This window comes from Cnephaeus nilssonii, assembly GCF_951640355.1.
Source record: "Cnephaeus nilssonii genome assembly, chromosome: 6".
Taxonomy (NCBI): domain Eukaryota; kingdom Metazoa; phylum Chordata; class Mammalia; order Chiroptera; family Vespertilionidae; genus Cnephaeus; species Cnephaeus nilssonii.
In genome coordinates, this window is record NC_137077.1 from 59,593,122 (window position 1) to 59,614,465 (window position 21,344).

Consider the following 21,344-nt stretch of genomic DNA (forward strand, 5'->3'; position numbering starts at 1 on the left):
CAGATTGGAGAAGGTGCAGGCTGGGCTGAGGGACACACACTCCCGTGCATGAATTTTGTGCACCAGGCCTCTAGTCCCATATCATAAAAGGGTAATATGCAAATAGACCAAACGGTGGAACAACCTAACAAACAATCAAAGCGTAATATGCTAATGATATGCTAAGGCTGCTCAACTGGCTCTCTATGACGTGCACTGACCACCGGGGGCAGATGTTCCGACCGCTAGGTTAGCTTGCTGCTGGGGTCCGGCCGATTGGGACTGAGCAAGATGGGCCTGACATGCTCTGGATCCCTCCCGCAGTCCCTCCCCTGCCCAATCGTGCACTGGTGGGGTCCCTCAGCCTGGCCTGTGCCCTCTTGCAATCCAGGACCCCTCGGGGGATGTTGGAGAGCCAGTTTCAGCCCAATTCCGCAGGCCATTCCCCTTGGGAGGGCGCCAGACTCAGGGCTCATGGCTGACAAGCGCTGCTGAGGCAGCGCAAGCCTCTTCCGATTGGAACTGATTGGGCTCGAGCCCACGGCAGGCACAGTGGGGCTGGGATGAGCAGGAGCGGCAGGTAGGAGCTGCAGGCAGTGTTGGACTGTGGGTTTCGGCCCGATCCCTGCAGGCCACCCAGAGGGACCCTACCCGTGCACGAATTTGTGCACCAGGCCTCTAGTAGATGATAAAGCAGTCAGAACAGTGCCAGGCACATAGAAGTTTAATGAATGTTAGGAGTCAGCGTCATCCTTGTCATCAGGGGAGTGGGGTGGTAGCAGCTGCTCCTCTGCCTCTCAGATCAGGGATGATACTGACAGTGATCACATACGTGTGTGTGGCTTTTCCTTACAGTGGGTGTATATTGCTTTTGTACAGAAAGAAAAAGGAAAGTAACTTCCCCTAAGCAAACCCAGTCAATAGTAAATGTGAACAGTGATTGGGTTATTGGGGACGTAAATACAGAAAAATGGTGACACAAAAGGTTAGAGGAAAGAGGCAAAACAAAATTTGCTTTCCTCAGTCTTAAAGGGCCCATCATAAAACAGTGGTGTAAAGTGCTAAGCCTGTCCCCTAATACCAAAATCTCAAAAGGTTATGGTGGATTTTTGTAGTTATTTGACCTATATTAATGTTTCTTTCCTTTGTCTAGGCTTTGCAGCATTAATTTAGGCATTTAAAAAAAAACAACAGCAAATTCTAATAGAGATGAACATAGACGTCATGATAGATCCACATGAAATTGATTGCTAATTATGTGTAATTGATTATCACACTTGCTATATATCAGTGACAAACATGGCTAAGCCACAGTCAAGAGCTAATCCATTCTCAAGTTCCGTTAAATTAAGAGGAGAAAGCTGAGAGAATGAAGATTTATCCAGCCCTTACAGGGAGTCAAGACATTATCCCCATTCCTTTCTCACAGCAGCTCTATGAGGCAGGTATTCCTAATCCAATATTAACAAGTGGGACCTGGGACTCAGAATAATTAGCTCAGGCTCACACAGACAAGTAAATAAATGCTCCAAAATCTAAACCTGAGGCCCCTCACCTCCCCACTGGGCAGCTGCCTTCGGGAAGGATGTGCAAGGCCAGTGGGGGGAGGGTAGAACCTGATATAACAGATAAGACTCAAACTGCCTGTTCTGATTGACACTTGTCAAAACTTGACTGACCTTTCCAGACCATTGATATGGGTTACAAAAAGGGCAAACCCAAATGGCTTTGCACACTCGGTTTTTATAGTAGGATATGTTCATTTGGGCTGCCTCTTTAAAACAAAATCTCTCATTTAGCTCTAATGTTATGTGTGTCAACACCACCTGCTTAGCTGTGTGTTCATGCACAGTGATCACTGCTAAGCTTCCATTACCGGATACTCCATTCACCCTTGTTTTTTTCCTTCTGAGCTCTAGCTTCGATTTGTCTAACCAAGTTTGATACCTAGACAATGGAAGCTGTCCTAGTATCTTGTACAGGAGTTACTTGGAAAACGTGGTTGCTGAGTGCACTCGGCATCTCTGGCCTTTGTGTATCTTTGAAACACATTTCTCTTTAAAATGATAAAATAAAAAGCTAATTATTTTTTAGAGGAGATGGGAGGGAAGGCACTGTTTATTATTTCAAGCCCTTCCCTGCAAACTCCGCCTCGGAGGACTGCTGAAGAAAGCTTTTTTGGCTGGCTTTGTGAGCCTCCCAAGACCCGGAGTTAATGCATTCTTTCGGTAAGGCAGAAACATGCCCAAGGCAAGGTGGAGAAGTCATTCCGAGAGAGCCCAAGGTACTTGCCACCCCCCCCCCCCCCCATCTGAAGATTGGTCTCTGAGCCTCAAAGAGGTTTTTTATTTTTATATTTTGATTAAGTAGTTATTTTAGCTCAAGGGCATTTTAAGTATTTGAAGTATATATTTCTGTAGTGAAAATGAAAATTCATTCCTTTGAGATGGACTACAAAGAGGTCTGGGTCTTAGAACAAAACACTGAACAAAGAGAAAGAAGGCATAAAGGATATGTAAAAAGCGCCCAAATTAAAAACCTCTTTGGAATACCTCGTTCTCTGGGATGCGTCCTGGAAAGCTTTGTTAAAAAGCACTCTCTTTAGAGATCTCGGGCTGATGAAGTGTTTCCATATAGCCTTTCCCTGGCTTTATTACTAGACACTCAGATGGTAAGAAAGAGAGGTGCTGGGATCATAGGACTCGGCCAACTTCTGGGTTCTGATCCTGGTGTTGACAATAGGTTAGCTAATTTATCCTGGCTCCATTTTCCTGCCAAAATGATTGGGATTAATAAAATTCCCATTGCAAGGATCTGTGAGGACAACTGTTTGATTAAAAACTGTATGTGTAGATGTCTCGTGACACACTGCTCATTAATGAAGCCAGGTGCCCCCCAGCTCCTGCTTGGAATTTTCATTTTCTCTCAGAGATTTGAGAATTAGCTCTGATTGGTGCTTATGAACTACAAATAAGACTGTCTTTGAGAAGAAGTGAACTGTACGTACTGGAAAATTTTTATTTGGTTTAGATATGAAAAAGCAAGTGTTAGAAAGTATAGTTTAGTAAAAACAAAAAATTTCTATAGAATGTTTCATATCAAGAGTCCTTCTCAAAGGATATATTATCCAAACTATTAGATTCTGAACTACAGATTCTGAGCTTTTAAATTATTAGAATGCTTTAATAATAGCCATCTTAATCAGGATGTTTTTTTAATTGGATAATTAAAGGACTTAGCTTTGTTTAGTATATATGTACTAGAGGCCTGGTGCACAGGGGAAGGGGGGGGGGGGGGCCTGTCCCTCAGTCCAGCCTGCACCCTCTCCAGTCTGGGACCCCTCAGGGGATGTCCGACTGCCTGTGGGATCGGGCCCAAACTGGCAGTCGGACATCCCTCTCACAATCCGGGACCACTGGCTCCTAACCACCTGCCTACCTGCCTGCCTGATTGCCCCTTACTGCTTCTGCCTTCCAGCCTGATCGCCCTGTAACTGCTCCCCTGCCGCCCTGATTGACCCCTAACTGCTCCCCTGCCAGCCTGATCACTCACAACTGCCCTCCCTTGCCGCAACCCTCCTCCTCCACGCAAGGCGGCAGAGACACCGGGTCTGGCCTCCTCCGTGCTGCACAGAGCCGTGGGACCCCCCCCCAGGCCTTACCATGCAGAGCGGCTGCCGGTCCCCGCCTCTGCTGTGCACGTGGCCATCTTGTGGCGGCCATCTTGTGGCGGCCATCTTGTGGCGGCCATCTTGTGGCGGCCATCTTGTGGCGGCCATCTTGTGATGATGTCGCAAGCGAGGGCACAAGGACCACCTAGGCTTTTATTAATATAGATATATATGGTAATATTTAGGTACTAAAATAGTCAGGTACTATTCTAATATTCAGGTACTTTGCACATAATTCTTTAAGTTCTTCTAACAGCCCTTATGGGGTAGTTGAGACACAGAGAGGTTGAGTACCTTGCCTGAGGTCACACAGCTAGGAAGTCTCAGACCAGGCAGAACTCTCTTTTTATGGGTGATTATAACATAAGGCAGACCATTTTGTACCAACAGAGAGGCCCAGGCAGAGGGCTTTGGAGATCCAAAGAGACAAATTAATTCCACATTGAGGATTGAGAAAAATTCCGAGGAAAGGGTCTGAAAATGGACAGGATTTCAGTAATAGGAGAGATGGAGAGGGGACGGGGTAGGCTTTGGAGGCTAAGGAGCAAAGTGAGCCAAGTCATACAATTAGAAAGAACACAAGGCATATTCATAGGATTTCCCTCTGCAGCCATATCTAGAGAGAAAGGAAAAATCAGGAGTTGAAAGATTTCAGGAGAATACCAAAATGAGATGATTAAGAACACAGGCATCAAAAAATGGTTGTACATCTACTCCAAAGCAGTTTGAAAACTCTTGTACAGCTTAATAGCTCCTCCTCCTCCTCCATAAATGCAGTGACAAGTATTGGATTTGAGGCTTAGGGTATATGTGTCAAATTCCAAATAATTTTTCATTGAAAGAAAAGGATTCCACATCACATTTTTCCTTTCAGTTGATGCTGCAATTGTAAGGGTTGTGGGGCTTTTAAGATTTCAAACATCTTATATCCTCTGCTTAAATATTTCAAATACTGAACCTTATAACTCATTTATCTCATACATACATGTAATATTGAAGACATGTGACAGATTTCCCTGAAAAGAAGTAAATATTTAAAACTGCAGGTGACTGAAATTCTAGTAAATTCATTGGCCTTTCATTATACATGTGCTTTCCCCTCAACATTGCCAACTCCTTGATACTCTGCCACTTCTGCAGCCACCGTGTTCCGTGTGGCCTGGTTAATATGTATTCATGTGCCAACCCTCGGGTATTTTTTTCAGTAGATTAAACTTGCATTTCAGTGCCTCTGAAGACTTTTCTGAAAAGCCTTTTGGAAATAAGGGCTTTCTGCATGACCTTCTCTCTCACTGACTTTCTCTGTTGACTTGTTGGGCAAGGATTAAGTCTCTTTGCAGCTCCGTTTCTTTGATCCATAAAACAAAAGCCACCCCTCGGCTCTCAGCTTCCAGGTGTATGAGAATAAACAAGCGAGCACAACACGGCTAAGGCTTACTGTGGCTTAAAAGACACGATAGAAGGGAAAGGTGTTTTAGTCATTGTACTGGCACGCGTTGTGTGCCAGTTAGCACTGCAGGTGCCTGACATGTGTACTAGTAAGTACTGTTCGAATTTCTCATTAGAGGTGAGAAAACAATGGGACATGCTAAAAGGCAAAACAAGGATTTGAACCCAGGCAGGAAGATTCCTGAGCTTAAGCATTAGAGCTTTTCAGAAATGGAACAGCTTATGATTTTAAGACAGTCTCCCCTCCACCCCCCACCCCCCCTTCTTCAGAGGGTGGCTGTGCAGCAGGTACGTGGAGAAGGGCTTGATTTGTGAGGGGCTAGCATTTATGGAATTCAGTTATTCGGCATTTGTCCCAAATCTCCGAATCTATTCCCTGTCCAGTGAATGGGAAGCACTATAGGCTTTGTTGCCTCCACTCTAAAGTTGTTATGGGGTCATCTCTGTTGCATCCAAGTAATGCACCGAATGGTGGCAGGTGCCTTTCAACAGCTACACGTATAGGTCCTATCAGTGTGACTGGTGAGCTATTTCTGCATAAGGTGTGGGGTGCTGGGCCAGGTAGAGATCTCCACAGCTCTGTGCAAACACAGAGCCACCCTGGGCCCGGGGGCGGGGCGAGGTGTAGGGGCTCCCTGGTGAAGCTGACACGTAAAATTAGTGATAGAGGAAGGGTGAAGGACATTCCAAAAAGAGGAGAGCACAGCTACACGAAACCACATGCCTGTGCAGGGAACTCCATGCACTTCGATATTGTCAGAGTACCAGCAAATCGTTGATAGGAAAATAGGGAGCGTATCAAGCTAGACTTTCTGAAAAGCCTCTCCTCACTTTCTCTTTGCCCTAACTGCAAGTGAAGGACTCGAGAGATAGAAAAGGAAAATATCTTTTGCCAAATCAGAATTTCCTAGGTAAAATGATATTTATTTCACGTTAGAAATATCTGACAATTGTGAAGTGGGCAGAGATTACACTAAATTGTTAGTTGCTCTCAATAGAAATTACCCTTAGGAACTAATGAACTAGTATAAACCAATAAGGAATGAAATATAATTGGATTTCTAGTAATAGAATGTAATAGAATCAAGTAGGACAAGGTCTATTTGTAATACATAGTAGGGGGCTCCAGAAATTCTGCTGATTATGTATGGTTGTCGAGAGTTCAATATAGATAAACAAAGCCAGTAACCCCGGTCTATGACTCAAAGACTTCATTTAGAAATTGCCTCTAGTTGCTGCTGGAAATAGAGCTAGCACCGATTAAGATTAATAAATATAGATGACTTACGTTACAAATAGAAACATTTTATTTTGAATAAGGTATAAAACAGTTTATCCTCTAAATTAGTAATTTCTCGTTAAATAATTTTATTATAGTCACAAAATCTTATGAAACTAATTGCAATTTATATTGCCATTTAAAAATTATTGTTCCATTCAGCATTTTGAAAACGATGACTAATGCCCTGCTGTAACTTAAATATAACAGTCAAAAATAAAAGGTGTAGCAAATCCATAGGTGTGTCAACCATGCACCTACCAAATCATTCCTGGGTTCTCCTCCTTAATGAGCACTTGATGATTGATTAGTGATCAGTTTGGGAGCTAATTAAAGTCACTAGAGTGATCGATCTCCCAGTTTCAGGTTCATCAACATAACAGCGTGTTCATTTCTAGATATTTTCTGTGCAGCAAAGCAGATGAGCGCTGGCCTAGGAGCCCATAGTAAATTCCAGGAGGAACTTTATAGCCTCACCATGGATGAGGCAGCTTGTGTACTCCTTGCTGCCTCTGGTCCACAGAAGCGGGAGTGAATTAGTATTATTTTGGGCTTTTCCTTTTGGTTAAAATTTATCGTCCACTTGTCCTAGCTGGTTTGGCTCAGTGGATAGAGCGCTGGCCTGCGGACTGAAGGGTCCTGGGTTTGGTTCCAGTTGTGGGCTCGATTCCCAGTAGGGGGGTGTGCAGGAGGCAGCTGATCAATGATTCTCTCTCATCATTGATGTTTCTGTCTCTCTCCCTATCCCTTCCTCTCTAAAATCAATAAAAATATATATTTAAAAAAATTTTATCGTCCACTTACCCTGACACTGAAAAAAAATCAACCCTTTTAGTCACTGAGAAGTACATTACATATTTTTCCCCAGAAAATAAATGCTTATGGTATTTAGTTGTTGCCAGATTATTACCTGAAATCATGGACTCACAGATTTTCAGAGGTGGGAAAGGCCTGAGAGGTCTTTACAGGTGAGAGAGCTGTGGGCCAGCAGAGTTCAAGGAAGCCTGCTGCGAGGTCCCGGGCAGGGCAGTGGCCGATTGAGGCTCTCACCCTGGGATATCTAGGATACGATGCTCCTTCCACTAACACTGGCTCTTGAAGAGGAAGAAGAAAACAGTAAATCTCCAACAGAAAACAAAAACAGGAATGATACTATGGATTATTTTTTCAGATAGACTACTAAATGCCATCCTACCTTATTTCCTCTGAGCTTCATCAAATATTCTTTTTTAAAAATATATTTTTATTGATTTCAGAGAGAAAGGGAGAGGGAGAAAAACCAATGATGAAAGAGAATCATTGATGGCTGCCTCCCGCAACCCTGCCCACCCTCCCCACTGGGAATCGAGCCCGCAACCCGGGCACGTGCCCTGACGGGGAATCGAGCCAGGACCCCCTGATTCATAAGTCAATGCTCAACTATTGAGCCACACCGGCCAAGCAAATACTCTTTTTTTTTTAGAGGGATCTCTTCAAATTCTCCAGGAAAGAAGCCTTCTAGTTACACGATCAGTTTTTCCTTCTATGCTCAGGCCTCTAGTTTGTACTTTCTCTTTCGTTCCACACTTTTCAAGGTGTTTGAGATGTACAGTTAGATTTGATTGTATCCCTAATTTTGGTCCTGTAGGGAGATCTTATGTTGTCATGGTACCTCTAATAGATGAGGCTTAATAGATGAGGCTCAATGCTGAGGGTCAGAAAGACTGAGGTTATAAAGCTACTTTGCAGCAAAACTAAGACCAAAATTCAGGTGTATTGAATTTCATAGACCTAAACTCTTCCCATTAAAATGTTGTTCTGTACCGTTCAATTCTGAAACAAAGTCTTTAGCCCCACACCAGACAGGTTTTCAGTAACCATATTTCCTCCCTCTGCATATGCGTTCTCTGTTTTCCCTTTGTTCTCTGCATCCCTGTTGCCCTGTCATTTGGTTGGTTGGCAGTCCCTGGTCAGCAGGGCCCAGAATCCCAGACAATGCCTTTTGTTCAGAGCATTTGTTTGGATTATAAATGATGATAAATTCGGACTGTCATACTGATTTCATTTCAGTGGAGTCACAACATACCTCAGGTTTCCTTTGATAAACTAGCTATAAAGACAGTATCTCATGCTATTTATTTGTTCATCTTGATCTGTTTGCTCAATCTCGAGAGCTTTGCTAAAATTCTTAACATCCACTTAAGTGGAAATATTGCTAATTTCTTTCCCTTCACCTCTGTTAGAAATGACCATCTTTTCAGTCATGGACAAATCATTACCCATTAGTAAAATGAATTGTTTTATGGTACTTTTTTTCAAATGTCAGTAGTAGACATTTACTGTGCACTTATTGTCAAGCTCTTTTTTTCTGTGTTCTTTATATATGTTGGCACACATTTAATCTTCCCAACTACCCTATGCAGTGGGTAATGTTGTTATGCTGACTTTACAGTGAGGAAATTGAAGCACAGAAAGGTCAAGTTACTTGCCTAAGATCACACAGCGAAGTAACCACACAGATAGGACTTGAACCCAAGCTGTCTGTTCTGTGAGTCTGAGCTCTTAACCACCAGTATACTACCTCTCAAAGTGAATTTTCCTGTAAATGTTACTTTGCAAATATAATTAAGTTTTGTAAGTTCTGCTTTCATTGACTTTGTAGAGAGCCATATGAATCTAATGAGAGGAGGTGGGTTACGAAAATTCATCATCATGACCATCCTACTGACCACTCATCACCTCAGGGATGAGCAGCTTTTCCAGCCCTGGTGCTGCGAATGAGAATAAAAGTGGGGGAGGTGGGGGTGGGGACTGAGAGATCCATTGTAGGTTCTGACAGAGTGACATTAATGTTGAGGGTTGGCCTTTCCTGTCTTTATATAAATAAAACATAGGCTCCCTGCAAATTTTCTCCCCAAGTAAGCTCCCAGACTTAAATATAAGCTGATTGAAAAGAAGCCTAGGAATTCTTCTCCACCTGCCTCCCATTCAGCCTTCCCTGAAGTAAGTGACGGCCCCTCCCTCCCTCCTGTTTGTCTCACAGGAAGAGCAGGGTAGGGATTCCATCTCCAGCCCCTGGCTTATGGGTACTCACTACCTGTTGGGCTGAAGAATAAATGAGATCAATATAAACTGCTCCCTGAAACCTGGGCTGATGTCCACTTAATTTTACAGTAACTGTCAGCAGGCATCAAAAGGGTGCTAATTACGAGGTGTACGTTGCAGGTAGGCTAGCTAGGCGTTTTCAAAGTGTGAGTTCAGGTAGAGTTTTATGAACGTGTAGGTGTCTGTGCAGCCAGCTCCTAGGCACTCCTCCCTGGTGTATCAGGGTGTCGCTAGCCTGTGTTGCAACATGAAACAGCAGGAAGGGCCTCCATCTCCCCCGCCGCCGCTGTCCCTGGGTTCTTTCTCCCAGCTGCTTTGCCTTTGGGAGACAGTGGCCTGTGCCTCCTTGCTTAGAGCCTGGGTATGAAGCCAGCGAGCCTGGCCCCAGAGCCTGAATGCTTACTTCTACATTGTACCTTAGGAACTGTCAAGAACGACAGTCACCCACCTGTGATGTGCTTCCATGCATTCCATCATTTGATCCCGATTTTAGCTCAGAGGAACTGGGGCTCAAGAAAATTAAGAAACGTGTCCAACTGGTCAGCAGTAGCATCAGAACTCAAATCCAGGATTCAACCCCAAGGTTGGCTCAGTACAGTGAAGAGCAAGACGGCCCGAGATAGCAGGTGTAAGCTCCCAGCAGACCACGCTCCGAGTGCTCTCCTAAGGTAGCTGCTGCGCACCACCTCTGCCTCAGCCCCCAGAGACACAGCGTGGCACAGCAGAGGCCCTAACCTGGAGGGAGGGGCTGGGGCTGTGGGCCCCTGGAGGAGCCAGGCTCCTTGCAGCACAGCCCCCTGGGGCTCAGCGGGGGGGGGGGGGGGGGGGGGGGGAGAACCATGCTCTGACCATGAACCTGAGAGTTTCCTGGGAAAGGACAGGAATGGGTTTCCAAGGCTGTTGGCCCCAACCCGATGGTTCTATGAGTCTGGGACTTGGAGAAACTCAGTTACAATTAGAGCCCTTTATGTATCGATTGTAGAGAAGAGATCTTTATCCCAGGTTGTTGATATTTAAGGAAACCCAAAGAATGTAGTTTCTCAGAAGAGCTTTGAGTGATTGATGGATTTAGTACAGTGGTCGGCAAATAGCGGCTCTGTTGACTAATGAGTTTGCCGACCACTGATTTAGTAAAACAGTAGGCTATGTATGGAATTAGGAAATATTGTCACTGACATACTGCTTTTCACCACCCTCACCACTTTTTTTTGAAGGGCCATAAATTCCAGTACTAACTATATTTCACAAATGATTTAGAACTGTTGATCATCCCATCAATCCAGTCTCAGGTATTCATTGGTGGTAGAGAAGAACAATGCCAGGTACATGCTAGTAATATTAGTAAGTACTTGTTAGATGAAAAGACAAGCTGACTGTAAAATGGATTTCTCTCCTTCATTTGTTGCTTACCAAATGCCTATTATATTCCTACTGTATATAAGGGAATATTAAGGATCTGAAGGCACCTAAGCTGTTATTGGTGCCCTAGCTGGATTTGCAATCTGTAATACGGAATGGTACACAAATATCTATGACACGGGGCGCAGAGTCTCAGTGCAATCTGTAAGTAGGTCTTGGCGGCCAGAAGAACAAGGTCACGCTGGCTGACGAACCAGGGAACAACACTTAGCAGCAGGTGAGATTTGAGCTTGTCTTGGAGGGTGAGTCACAATGTTCCCAGGAGGTGGTCCTAGGGGAGGGCACCCCAGGCGGTGGGATTGGCTCGGGAGAGGACACAGAAGCAGGAAAGTACGAATGTTGAGGAAGCAGCGTCGAGCGATTGACTCAGGCAGTACACAAAGTGCCACTTGGGCTGGTGTGGGGACCAGACTGAGGGCGCCTAAGCTGCAAGGCAGAGGGAGTAGCGTCAAGTTTAAGGTCAGAGAGAGGGAGAGCAGAGAACAGCAGAGCAGAGAACTGTCATTCTAGACCCTCTTTCTTACTTCCCACCCCCTCTTCTTCCACTCTGAGGGCACTGTACACCCATCCTGCCTATCTTCACCAGGCCGTCACTAAGATACTGCTTTGACCATTCTGTTTACACCTCTGTGTGTTCACAAACCCCTGTAGGATAAATTCAACACTTCTTAATTGGGGCTTCATGCCTCTCCTGATCTTCTCCAAGCCAGTTACCCCGGTTTTATCCTTCAGCTCAATTACCCAACCATCCACTTTTTAGCATGTCCTTGGACCCCCGTCTCTGCCTCTTGGTCTCCTCGTGCCTACCTCACCTGTATGGGCCCCACTGTACCTTTGCCGATACTATCCTTCCAGCCTGAACGCCCTTCATCTGTGTCCATGAGAATCTCCAAGGCCCATTTTTTTTAATCTCCACAAATTTAAACTTACAGCAGATGGAAACCAAGTCTTTATTTTTATGCCCAAGCAAATGTTGAATGAATAAATTCTTACCTTTCATTCCTTCTTTTTTCTCAATTCCTGAATATAAACAAAAGTAACTCTATCCCCCAGGTAATGAGGACTTCCATTTGTAGAATGCTTTAGACTTTCCAAAGGGTATGTATGGCCTAACAGTCCAGACCAACCTGGAGCCTGGCTGCCAGAGTCCCAGCCATGGCTCTGCCAGCTACCAGCCATGTGACCTCGGCAACGTTACTTACCTCACCTGTGAAATGGGAAGGTAAATGTACCTACCTGATAAAGAACCTTTAGAAGGATTAAATAAAATATTTTTTTGTAAAATGCTTAGAACAATCTCTGGCACCATAGTGAGCATTATATAATTTTTGTTTAGCTAAGGATATACACATTCCATATATGTACATATATTAATGGTATGGATAGTATGCATATATACACACATATATGGTGAGTACTCAGTAAAGTTTAAGTTACACACACACAGGGATGCACAATTGGGTGTCCACAAAAACCTTGTAAGATGAGCAAAGTGTTAAATAAATTCCCCACACCTGGTGACTGATGGATCCATTCCTGGAACCACACCTGGTGACTGATGGATCCATTCCTGAAACCACACCTGGTGACTGATGGATCCATTCCTGGAACCACACCTGGTGACTGATGGATCCATTCCTGGAACCACACCTGGTGACTGATGGATCCATTCCTGGAATCACACCTGGTGACTGGTGGATCTATTCCTGGAATCACACCTGGTGACTGGTAGATCCATTCCTGGAATCACACCTGGTAACTGGTAGATCCATTCCTGGAATCACACCTGGTGACTGATGGATCCATTCCTGGAACCACACCTGGTGACTGATGGATCCATTCCTGGAACCACACCTGGTGACTGATGGATCCATTCCTGGAACCACACCTGGTGACTGATGGATCCATTCCTGGAACCACACCTGGTGACTGATGGATCCATTCCTGGAACCACACCTGGTGACTGATGGATCCATTCCTGGAATCACACCTGGTAACTGGTAGATCCATTCCTGGAGCCACGCTTTCTAACTTCCGAGCCAGAAGTCAAAAAGTAGAATTTATAGCTTTAATCCACTAATCTTTGCCAACACATGTTTTTCAAATACATAATGATCTCTTGGTGCTGAATATTGAAATTCACCATGGATATTTTAATTATACTGATTTAAAGTACAAGAGTAGTGTCAGATATATGATATTGGTCTGTCAGGATTTTGCAACCTCACAAAGAAATCCATGATATGGTCACCTTCTTCTTGGCTATATTCTTCCTGCACTTAAGGAGAGATGGAGCGAAAGGATAAATTGAATGTGTTCAACAGAGAATTATGCATGAAGTTTTAGTGGAGAAGGTTTCAAAGAGGGAACTATGCTATTGGAGCACATTTAAATGGAACTACGCCTATCGTGCCATTTGGTATGCAGAGGCTTGTGTTTGCATTAAGCTGATGGAGAAGCTGTGGTTTTCTTTGCCATATGACTTCAAAATGCATCTTTGAAAAAATAAAAGCTTTCTTTTACTTCTCTGAAAAAAGGAACTGTCAGTTATTTTATTTTAAATACAAAACACATTTAACTTCTGTCAACAGTTCACCTTTTAAATAATGCAGTTTGTATTTGCACTCATTATCTACAATTAGAGTTCTCCAAGAAGCTCTTAGTGTTTTTCTCCCCAACTTCTAAATTCATTCATTGTAACTGTTAACATTTTAGAGAATAGTGGAAACCCTAAGATTGGGAAACGGAACAAAGAAGCTTCCTTTCTGTACATTGCCATTGAACTGCGTAAAGAATCCTCAGCTATTATGCTGAACCACATAATGATGAGCTAGTTACACCCTTTTCTTGCTCCGTTAGGTCAGACTCCAATGTTTCCCTTTTAACCCAGGCTAGTTAATAAGAAATGCCATGCTGGCAGCCAGTTTCATTTGTGCAAATTACCTGCTTACACTAGTCCTCAGCATCTAAATAAAGCAAGAGTCAGGAGACCAGTTCTTTTCTTTGTGATGTATTTTTTAAAAAGACTTCTCAGGTACCCACAGCTGTCTGGGATGCCTTTTCATCCAGCTATGATGGGAGTCACGTGTCCTCATTTCTTCTTTCCTGTCTATGAACAAGAAGAATACAGACAGCTGAGCAACGTGGGGTGTGTGTGTGTGTGTGTGTGTGTGGTGTGTGTCACAGAGAGCGGCGGGGGGAGAAGGAGAGGGAGAGAGGGAGATTGTTTTTTTTTTCACCTCTTAGTTAAAGATGTAACTGGAATCAGCACCCAGTGGTGTGTGGGTTTGCTTCGGGCAGGGAGTACAAACAGAGCCGAGCCTAGAAATGCGAGGTGTGGAGCCCATTTAGTGACCTCGCTGTTTGCCCAGCTGCAGGGTGACTCCCTTTTCATTCCTCAGCTGCCCAGCTGCTTCCTAACGCTATTTTATTTTTCTTTTAAACTGAAGTAGCCAATCAAACTTCCCCCAACAGGCTTGATAATTACTAAAAACAGACCACTTTGCAGTTGCACGCAGCTCAGAACAAGCTGCCATGGTTTATAGTTGAGCACTTACTTTGTTCTTGGTCAGCAGTGCCTGTCACAGAATTTGCTCACACCAGATTTTATGAAAAGAAGTAAAGGTTCTTCATTAACCCCATGTTTTACTCTTTAAAATAGTCGTCTTGAGAATGTATATTAAGTTAAGCCATTAAAAATGCTGATTTTTCTCCCTTTTTTATATAACCTACAAAGGCAGCAATTTCATATGGTTCGACCTAAGTAAATGCATATATTCCAGCAGTGCTTCTGGTAACCAAACTAGTTTATAACTCACTTTTAAATGAGAAAACTCAAGTTCCTTACTTCAAAGCATTACATTAATCTCAACTTCTTAACAACTGTACCTTAACTATAAAATGGTCTCTGGTTATTTAAAAATGAAATAAAACCTATCTTCTCTGGATGAGAATTTGATATAATTTAAGAGAAAGTGCCACCATGCTCATTGGGTACTAAATTCTGGTATGCTCCTTGATACAGTTGTGTTGGTGTCACCTTACGCATATTGCTTCTTTTTAAAGAGTATAATTGTGCTCAAAATAAACAGGTTTCAGAATTGGTCCAGAGATCTGACTCTGAAAATAAAAGCAGATTGGAATTATATTGGAAAACTCTGACTTTAAGTAAAATCTCTGAAAATCTGTGACTATTATTCTTCTGTATCTAATAATACAGAGATTATATAGAAATATAATAGGTTTTATTTTAGGAATAAAAATGAATACATTTATTATTTGAGAAAATATTAAGCATATATGTAATCTAAGGTGCTTTGAGAGATTATAGATTGTTTTTCAAGTTCTGCTGAGTGTTAAACTGGCAGTATGTTTCAAAAGCCTCAGAAATGTGCATATTCTCTAACCCTGCCATTCTCCTTTGGAAATGTATTCTAGGAAATATGACACAATTTTGTGAACAAATATTTCTGGAATAATAATAACCAAATGTTTTAATAATTAAGAATTTATTATATATTTACAGTATACATGGAAAGAATACTGTGCAAAAAAATTTATGTTCTATATATTTCTAAATTTATTAAAATAGAAACTATATATATTATTTCAATAAGAAGAAGATAGGATATGCATCAAGGAGTTGGATAAACCAAAACATTGAAATATCCTAAAATGTTCAACAATAGGGAATTAGTTAAGTAAATTATGGCACAGTCATATAAAGAGATACTATACAGCCTGTAAAATTATATTTTAGAAGACTATTTAGTGATTTTAGAAAATGTTCTGATACATTAAGTGAAAAAAGGACATAGGACATTAAAAATAGTAAATATAGTATGAGCCCAGTTTTTTAAAAGGAGAAATGGTATGTGTCATTTTAAAATGAAGTGTGTGTGTGTGTGAGTAGTAGTAGTAGTAGTAGTAGTAGTAGTAGTAGTAGTAGTAGTAGTAGAAGACAACTGGAAGGCTGGCTATATACCAAAATTTTAACAGTGGTTACTAGTATTTCTGCTTTTTTTTCCTTCTTCTTTTTTATTATATGTTTTCTACACTGAACATAAAGTATTATTTTGTGATAAGAAGAATAATATTTTTAAATTAAAACTATGTTTGAGCCTTATTATTTATGCTTTGTATTTTGACCAGTAGATTTTAAACAATATAATTTAGTAAGGGCTGTACTAATTTGGAGTCTTTTATAAATCCAGGGTTAGGCTAAAATTTATTCATCAATAATGGTTTATTGTGCAAATTAATAATGCTGAGGAGATTTTAGAGCAACACTTGTAAGCTTAAGGGAACTTCTCAAGTACACTGAAAGCCTGTATAGGACTCTAAATCATTTTTTCATCAAGGCCTGTCTCCTCAGTGCCTCTTCCTGGCAGGTGAACTTAATTTGCATGTTTCTGTTTTCTTTAGGTAGAAACAATATTCCATAATTCATCTATTTTACTAACAATCTGAAAGTTGGAAGGTGATATTTTTAACATATGTGTCATACAATTGTTTCCGTTTACTTTCTAAGTTACAAACAGACATCTTTTAACAATTTGGGTCACGTTTTTTTGCAGGTGATGAAAACATACCATATGTATCATGCGGAGAGCATCAGTGCAGAGAGCAAGCTGAAAGAGGCCGAGAAACAAGAAGAAAAGCAAATTGGGAGATCCGGCGATCCAGTCTTTCATATTAGACTAGAAGAGAGACACCAGCGGCGAAGCTCTGTAAAGAAAATCGAAAAAATGAAAGAAAAGGTAAGTGAAAACAGATTGCCAAGTCTTTCTGTCCTCACTTGAGATGACTTAATCGTCCTCATTTGAGGTGACAAACTGAAGAACATTGATGCAATAGCTGATGGACACAGATTGTAAGTTATCAAGAAATACATGAATTTCCTCCCATGGGAATGAAAAAATGTTTAAGGAACCTAAAAATCATGTAATAACAGCTGGACATCATTTAGTGGTGAATGCCAAGTATTCAATACACACTGTAGAGAACTTGAATAGTAACAAAGGGATTTCATTGCAAATGGGCCTAATGCCCGAATACATTGTTGTTATTTCCCATAGCTGGGTAATTTTAAGTTTGTTATTTAAATCAGATTTGAAATGTACTTTACTCAAAGGACTTCGAAGGTTATTTGTAGATGTAGAATAAATTGTTTAGATTAATAAAAATTCATGTGTGTTTCTCTGTCTTGTTTAAAAATGACTTTCTTTTTTTTCCCAATGCCTGGATCTTCATTGCCAGAGACAAGCAAAGTATTCAGAAAATAAGCTAAAATCGATTAAGGCACGGAATGAATACCTCCTGACCCTCGAAGCAACGAATGCCTCTGTTTTCAAGTATTATATTCATGATCTTTCAGATTTAATTGATGTAAGTACTTGTAGTTTTTATGTTTTTCCACATTAAGATGAAATTAGCAGTAACTGTATTTCATTGATTCTAAAACACCATCATGTATTAAAACTGTTATTTTACGTAATAGTCAGAAAAAAATATTGCTAATTAAACCATACATGATACTAAGACACTCTCAATTGTCATAACACTAAAACCATAAAAAAACAAATTAGGCCCTACTGGTTTGGGTCAGTGGATAGAGCGCCAGCCTGTGGACTGAAGAGTCCCAGGTTCGATTCCAATCAAAGGCACATGCCCAGTCGGGTTCATGCAGGAGGCAGCTGATCAATGATTCCTTCTCATCATTGATGTTTCTCTCTCCCTCTTCCTTCCTCTCTGCAATCAATAAAAGTATATTAAAAAAACAACAGCAAACAAATTAGTAGGTTCTGTGAAGCTGAGTGCTTGGTCGACTCAGCTAGGAAGGGGAGCCAGTCATTTTAAAATTATGTTTTGCACAGTCCTAACTACATTCATTGATTCAAAACACACTTATTGGGACCCTACTATTGTGAAATGCTGAGGCTATGAGAAGCCCTGAACAGTTCTTACCCTCTGGAATTTAAAGTGGAAAAGGCAGATGTTAAGCAAATGATGACATAAATGATTGCTTTATTATAGTTGTGATAAATACTGTGTAACAAAATAGTGTGCGTAAACCACTTTTATAGATTTAGCTAACTCTATACTTTTCACTCATGGGATCTGATATAGAAAAGCACTAATGGGCTCATTCAGAACTCTGTGAGCCTATACCCACTGTTAGTGATTATTGCCATTATTCCCCAACTTTAACATTCTGCATTATTTATTCTTTCATCCAGAAAATGTGTACTGAGTATGCCAGTCATTGTGCTAACACTGTAGAGGAGACTGCAAAGATGAAACAGACGAAAATTCTGTGTCCAAAAATGCCAATATTTGCAAATAAAAAAGTGATGTGTCGTAAGAAAAGCACAGATAAAGTAAGAGAGGTTCAGAGAGTTATCTGCAGGAACTTTATTCATATACTAGGGGCCCGTTGCAGGAAGATTCCTGCAAGACTTCCTTCGGGCTTGCCTCCCGCCACCGCCACCTCTCCCGCTGTGGTGGGTGGGGTGCGCCCCGCCCAACCCTGCCCCGCCCACTGGCCCTGCTGTGCCCGTGGCCACCGCCGCCGCCGCCTCTGCGGCCGTGTGTGCCACCCGCGTTTTCCCTCCTGCAGCCGCCTTGTTTTCCACTTTCCCTCCCTCTTCCTTCTTTGCTGACTTCAGTCTTCTCTCCTCCCTCCCTCAGCATATGCAAATTAACCACCATCTTTGTTGGGTTAATGTGCATACTCACTCTGATTGGCTGTGGGTGTAGCGAAAGTACGGTCAATTAGCATTTTTCTCTTTTATTAGTGTAGATTGCTTTGTAGTGATTGGATTGAACATCAAATGATATTAGGAAATTATGTTCTATGGCTTACAGAAGGGGTGGGGAACATCTGGCCTGAGGGTCGTATAAGGCCTGAGAAATCATTTGGTCTGGCCCTGACAAGGCATTAGGGGTGAGTTAATTAAATGTTTGACCAAACATAGCAGGCTAATTTTTAAGTTGATAATTTTGTCTGGCCCACGAATGATGTTATAAATATCCAAATGGCCCTTGGCAGAAAAAAGGTTCCCCACCCCTGGCTTACAGTGTCATAGTTTAGACATGCAGTAAAGTTAAAGCAACTTTATTTTATGGTGAATTTAAATCTCATGTATTTACCAATTATTTTAGAGCCATAGTTTGGGAATTTTACAAAGGAATTGTTGAGAGAGGGAATTATTTTTAGTTCATTAACACTCTGATGTGACTTTTTTTTTTTTTTGAGTCTTGAAACTAATTTTATCCCACAATATCATAATTTCTTTATACTGAACCATTTAGTAATAAATTAAACCAGGGAAACTTTTTTCTCTTTTGCTGTAAGTATTTCAATCAAGTAACTAATCATTTAATAGTTTTAAATACTGAAACTTTAAAATATATATACTAGGGACCCGTTGCAGGAATATTTCCTGCAAGACTTCTGGCAGTGGGCTTCCCTCCCGCCCCCCGCCCCCACCTCTCCCGCTGCGGCGGGCGGGGCGGGGCGGGCTGAACTGGCGGGGCGCCTCCCGCCCGTCCCGCCCACCCAACCCAGCCCACCTCGCCCCGCACTCCCGACCCTCTGCACCTGCTGATGCAGCTGCCTCTGTGGCCGTGTGCACTGCCTCCGCCTCTGATCACCCCGACCCGCCGCGCATGCTGCCGCCTCCTCAGCCGCCCCACCCGCCCACCCGCCCCACCACGCGACACCCGCCTCGCCATGCCCAGCCCGCAGCCACCTCCGCCTCCAAGGCCACTGCGGCTTCGCACACCGCCCACTATGCCCCACCTGCCGCCTCCACTGCTTGTCCCGCCCACCGCCGCCACCTCTGTGGCCGCGTCGCTGCCACTCACACTGCCCGCCACCGCCTAAGAGGCCACCATGGCCGCGTGCTCCACAGCTGCGCCACCGCCCACCTGCGCAGCCGCCATGCTTTCTGCTTTCTTCACTCCTCCCTCCCTCAGCATATGCAAATTAACCGCCATCTTGTGCGCTCTGATTGGCTGTGGGCATAGCGAAGGTATGGTCAATTTGCATATTACTGTTTTATTAGGATAGATATATATATATATATATTGATTGATTTCAGGGAGGAAGAGAGAAGAGGAGAGAGAAAAACATCAATGATGAGAGAGAATCATTGATTGGTTACTTCCTAATGGGGATCAAGTCCGCATCCCAGGCATGTGTCCTGAATAGGAATCAAACCGTGACCTCCTGGTACATAGGTCAACACTCAACCACTGAGCAACACTGGCCGGGCAATATAGAAACTTTTTAAAAATATTTATTTTCTTCTAACACTGATGAAATAAAATAATTTTTTTTCTGTTAGACTACAGCCAGATTTCCTAATAAAAGTGAAGAATTTTCTCTTTACACACTTTGATCTGTACAGATTCTGCAAAGTATATGGAATAGAGAAGAACTAATTATACTTTGCTTGCTTTATTTTTAGGGCTTATCTAAGTAGTGGTAAGTGTATGTGGTTAAACCCAATTCAACTTAACACGAGTGGAAGTCTCCATGTATTGAAAAGAACCTAGTACTATTCTTGACAGTGGGTATCCAATAATGTGCAAAACAAAATCCCTATTTTCATGGAGTTATTATGCTAGTTCATAAATGAATCAAACGAATTTGTGTGTGTGCGCGCACACACACATACACACACAGTAGTGACAGTGTTGTGAATAAAAATAAAACAGAGCTATGGGGGTGCTGCTTTCGATGTCATGGTCAAGAAAAGCCTGGTAGTTGAGCCGAGAATTGAGCTGGAGAGCTGTGTGGCTCTCCGGAGAAGGACTCTCTTATCCAGAAGGACTGCCAGGGCTACAGGTGGAGAGGCAGAGGTGTTTGGGCCAGCTCAGGATGTCAAGGGATAGCAAAGGAGCCGGTACAGCAGGAGCTGAGTGAGTGAGGAGAGAAGGTAAGGAGAGAAGGTGAGCTGAAGCCCTGTCACTGAGGGTCTTTTCAGCAGGGAAAGGGGTTTAGATTTTGGTCCAAGTGTGTTGGGAAGCCATTGAGGGGTTCTCAGCAGAAAGTGGCATCACCTGGTTTACATTTTAAAGACTCACTCTGTCATCTGGGTGGAAAATAGACTGAGGTGAGTAAGGAGGACAAGAGTGAAAATTGAGCAATACGTAGAGTCCAGGCCAGAGATGCTGCTGCCTTAGACTGGGGTGGCAGTGGTGCCCTTGTGAGAGGTGGTTGGATCCAAATACGCTGAAGATAGAGCTCATAGGAATTTGATATAATGGATGAAACAGAGGGTTCAGGTCCTGAGTAAGTAGGTTAATTAATGGTAACTTTTACTGAGATGGGGACCCTGGGAGAAGCAGGTTGAAGGGAGGGAGCAGTCGATTTGTCAGTAAGACTGAGATACCTGTTGGGCATCTGTGTGGAGATGAAGAACAGCATTCTCCACATTATTGTGATATAAATAACAC

General features: G+C 42.6%; 1 protein-coding gene across 3 annotated transcripts in view; it reads left to right on the forward strand.

The window, feature by feature from the left end:
- SRGAP1 (SLIT-ROBO Rho GTPase activating protein 1) overlaps window positions 1-21,344 on the forward strand; it is a 262,921-nt gene that overhangs the window by 157,372 nt on the left and 84,205 nt on the right. For all 3 annotated transcript variants that reach the window (XR_013813628.1, XM_079773738.1, XM_079773739.1), the window contains exons 5-6: window positions 16,457-16,639; window positions 17,139-17,267. Coding sequence is in view for 2 of the 3 variants with exons in the window: in XM_079773738.1 (XP_079629864.1) it covers window positions 16,457-16,639; window positions 17,139-17,267 (312 nt within the window). In the remaining variant the exon portion in view is untranslated. The remainder of the gene's footprint in view (window positions 1-16,456; window positions 16,640-17,138; window positions 17,268-21,344) is intronic.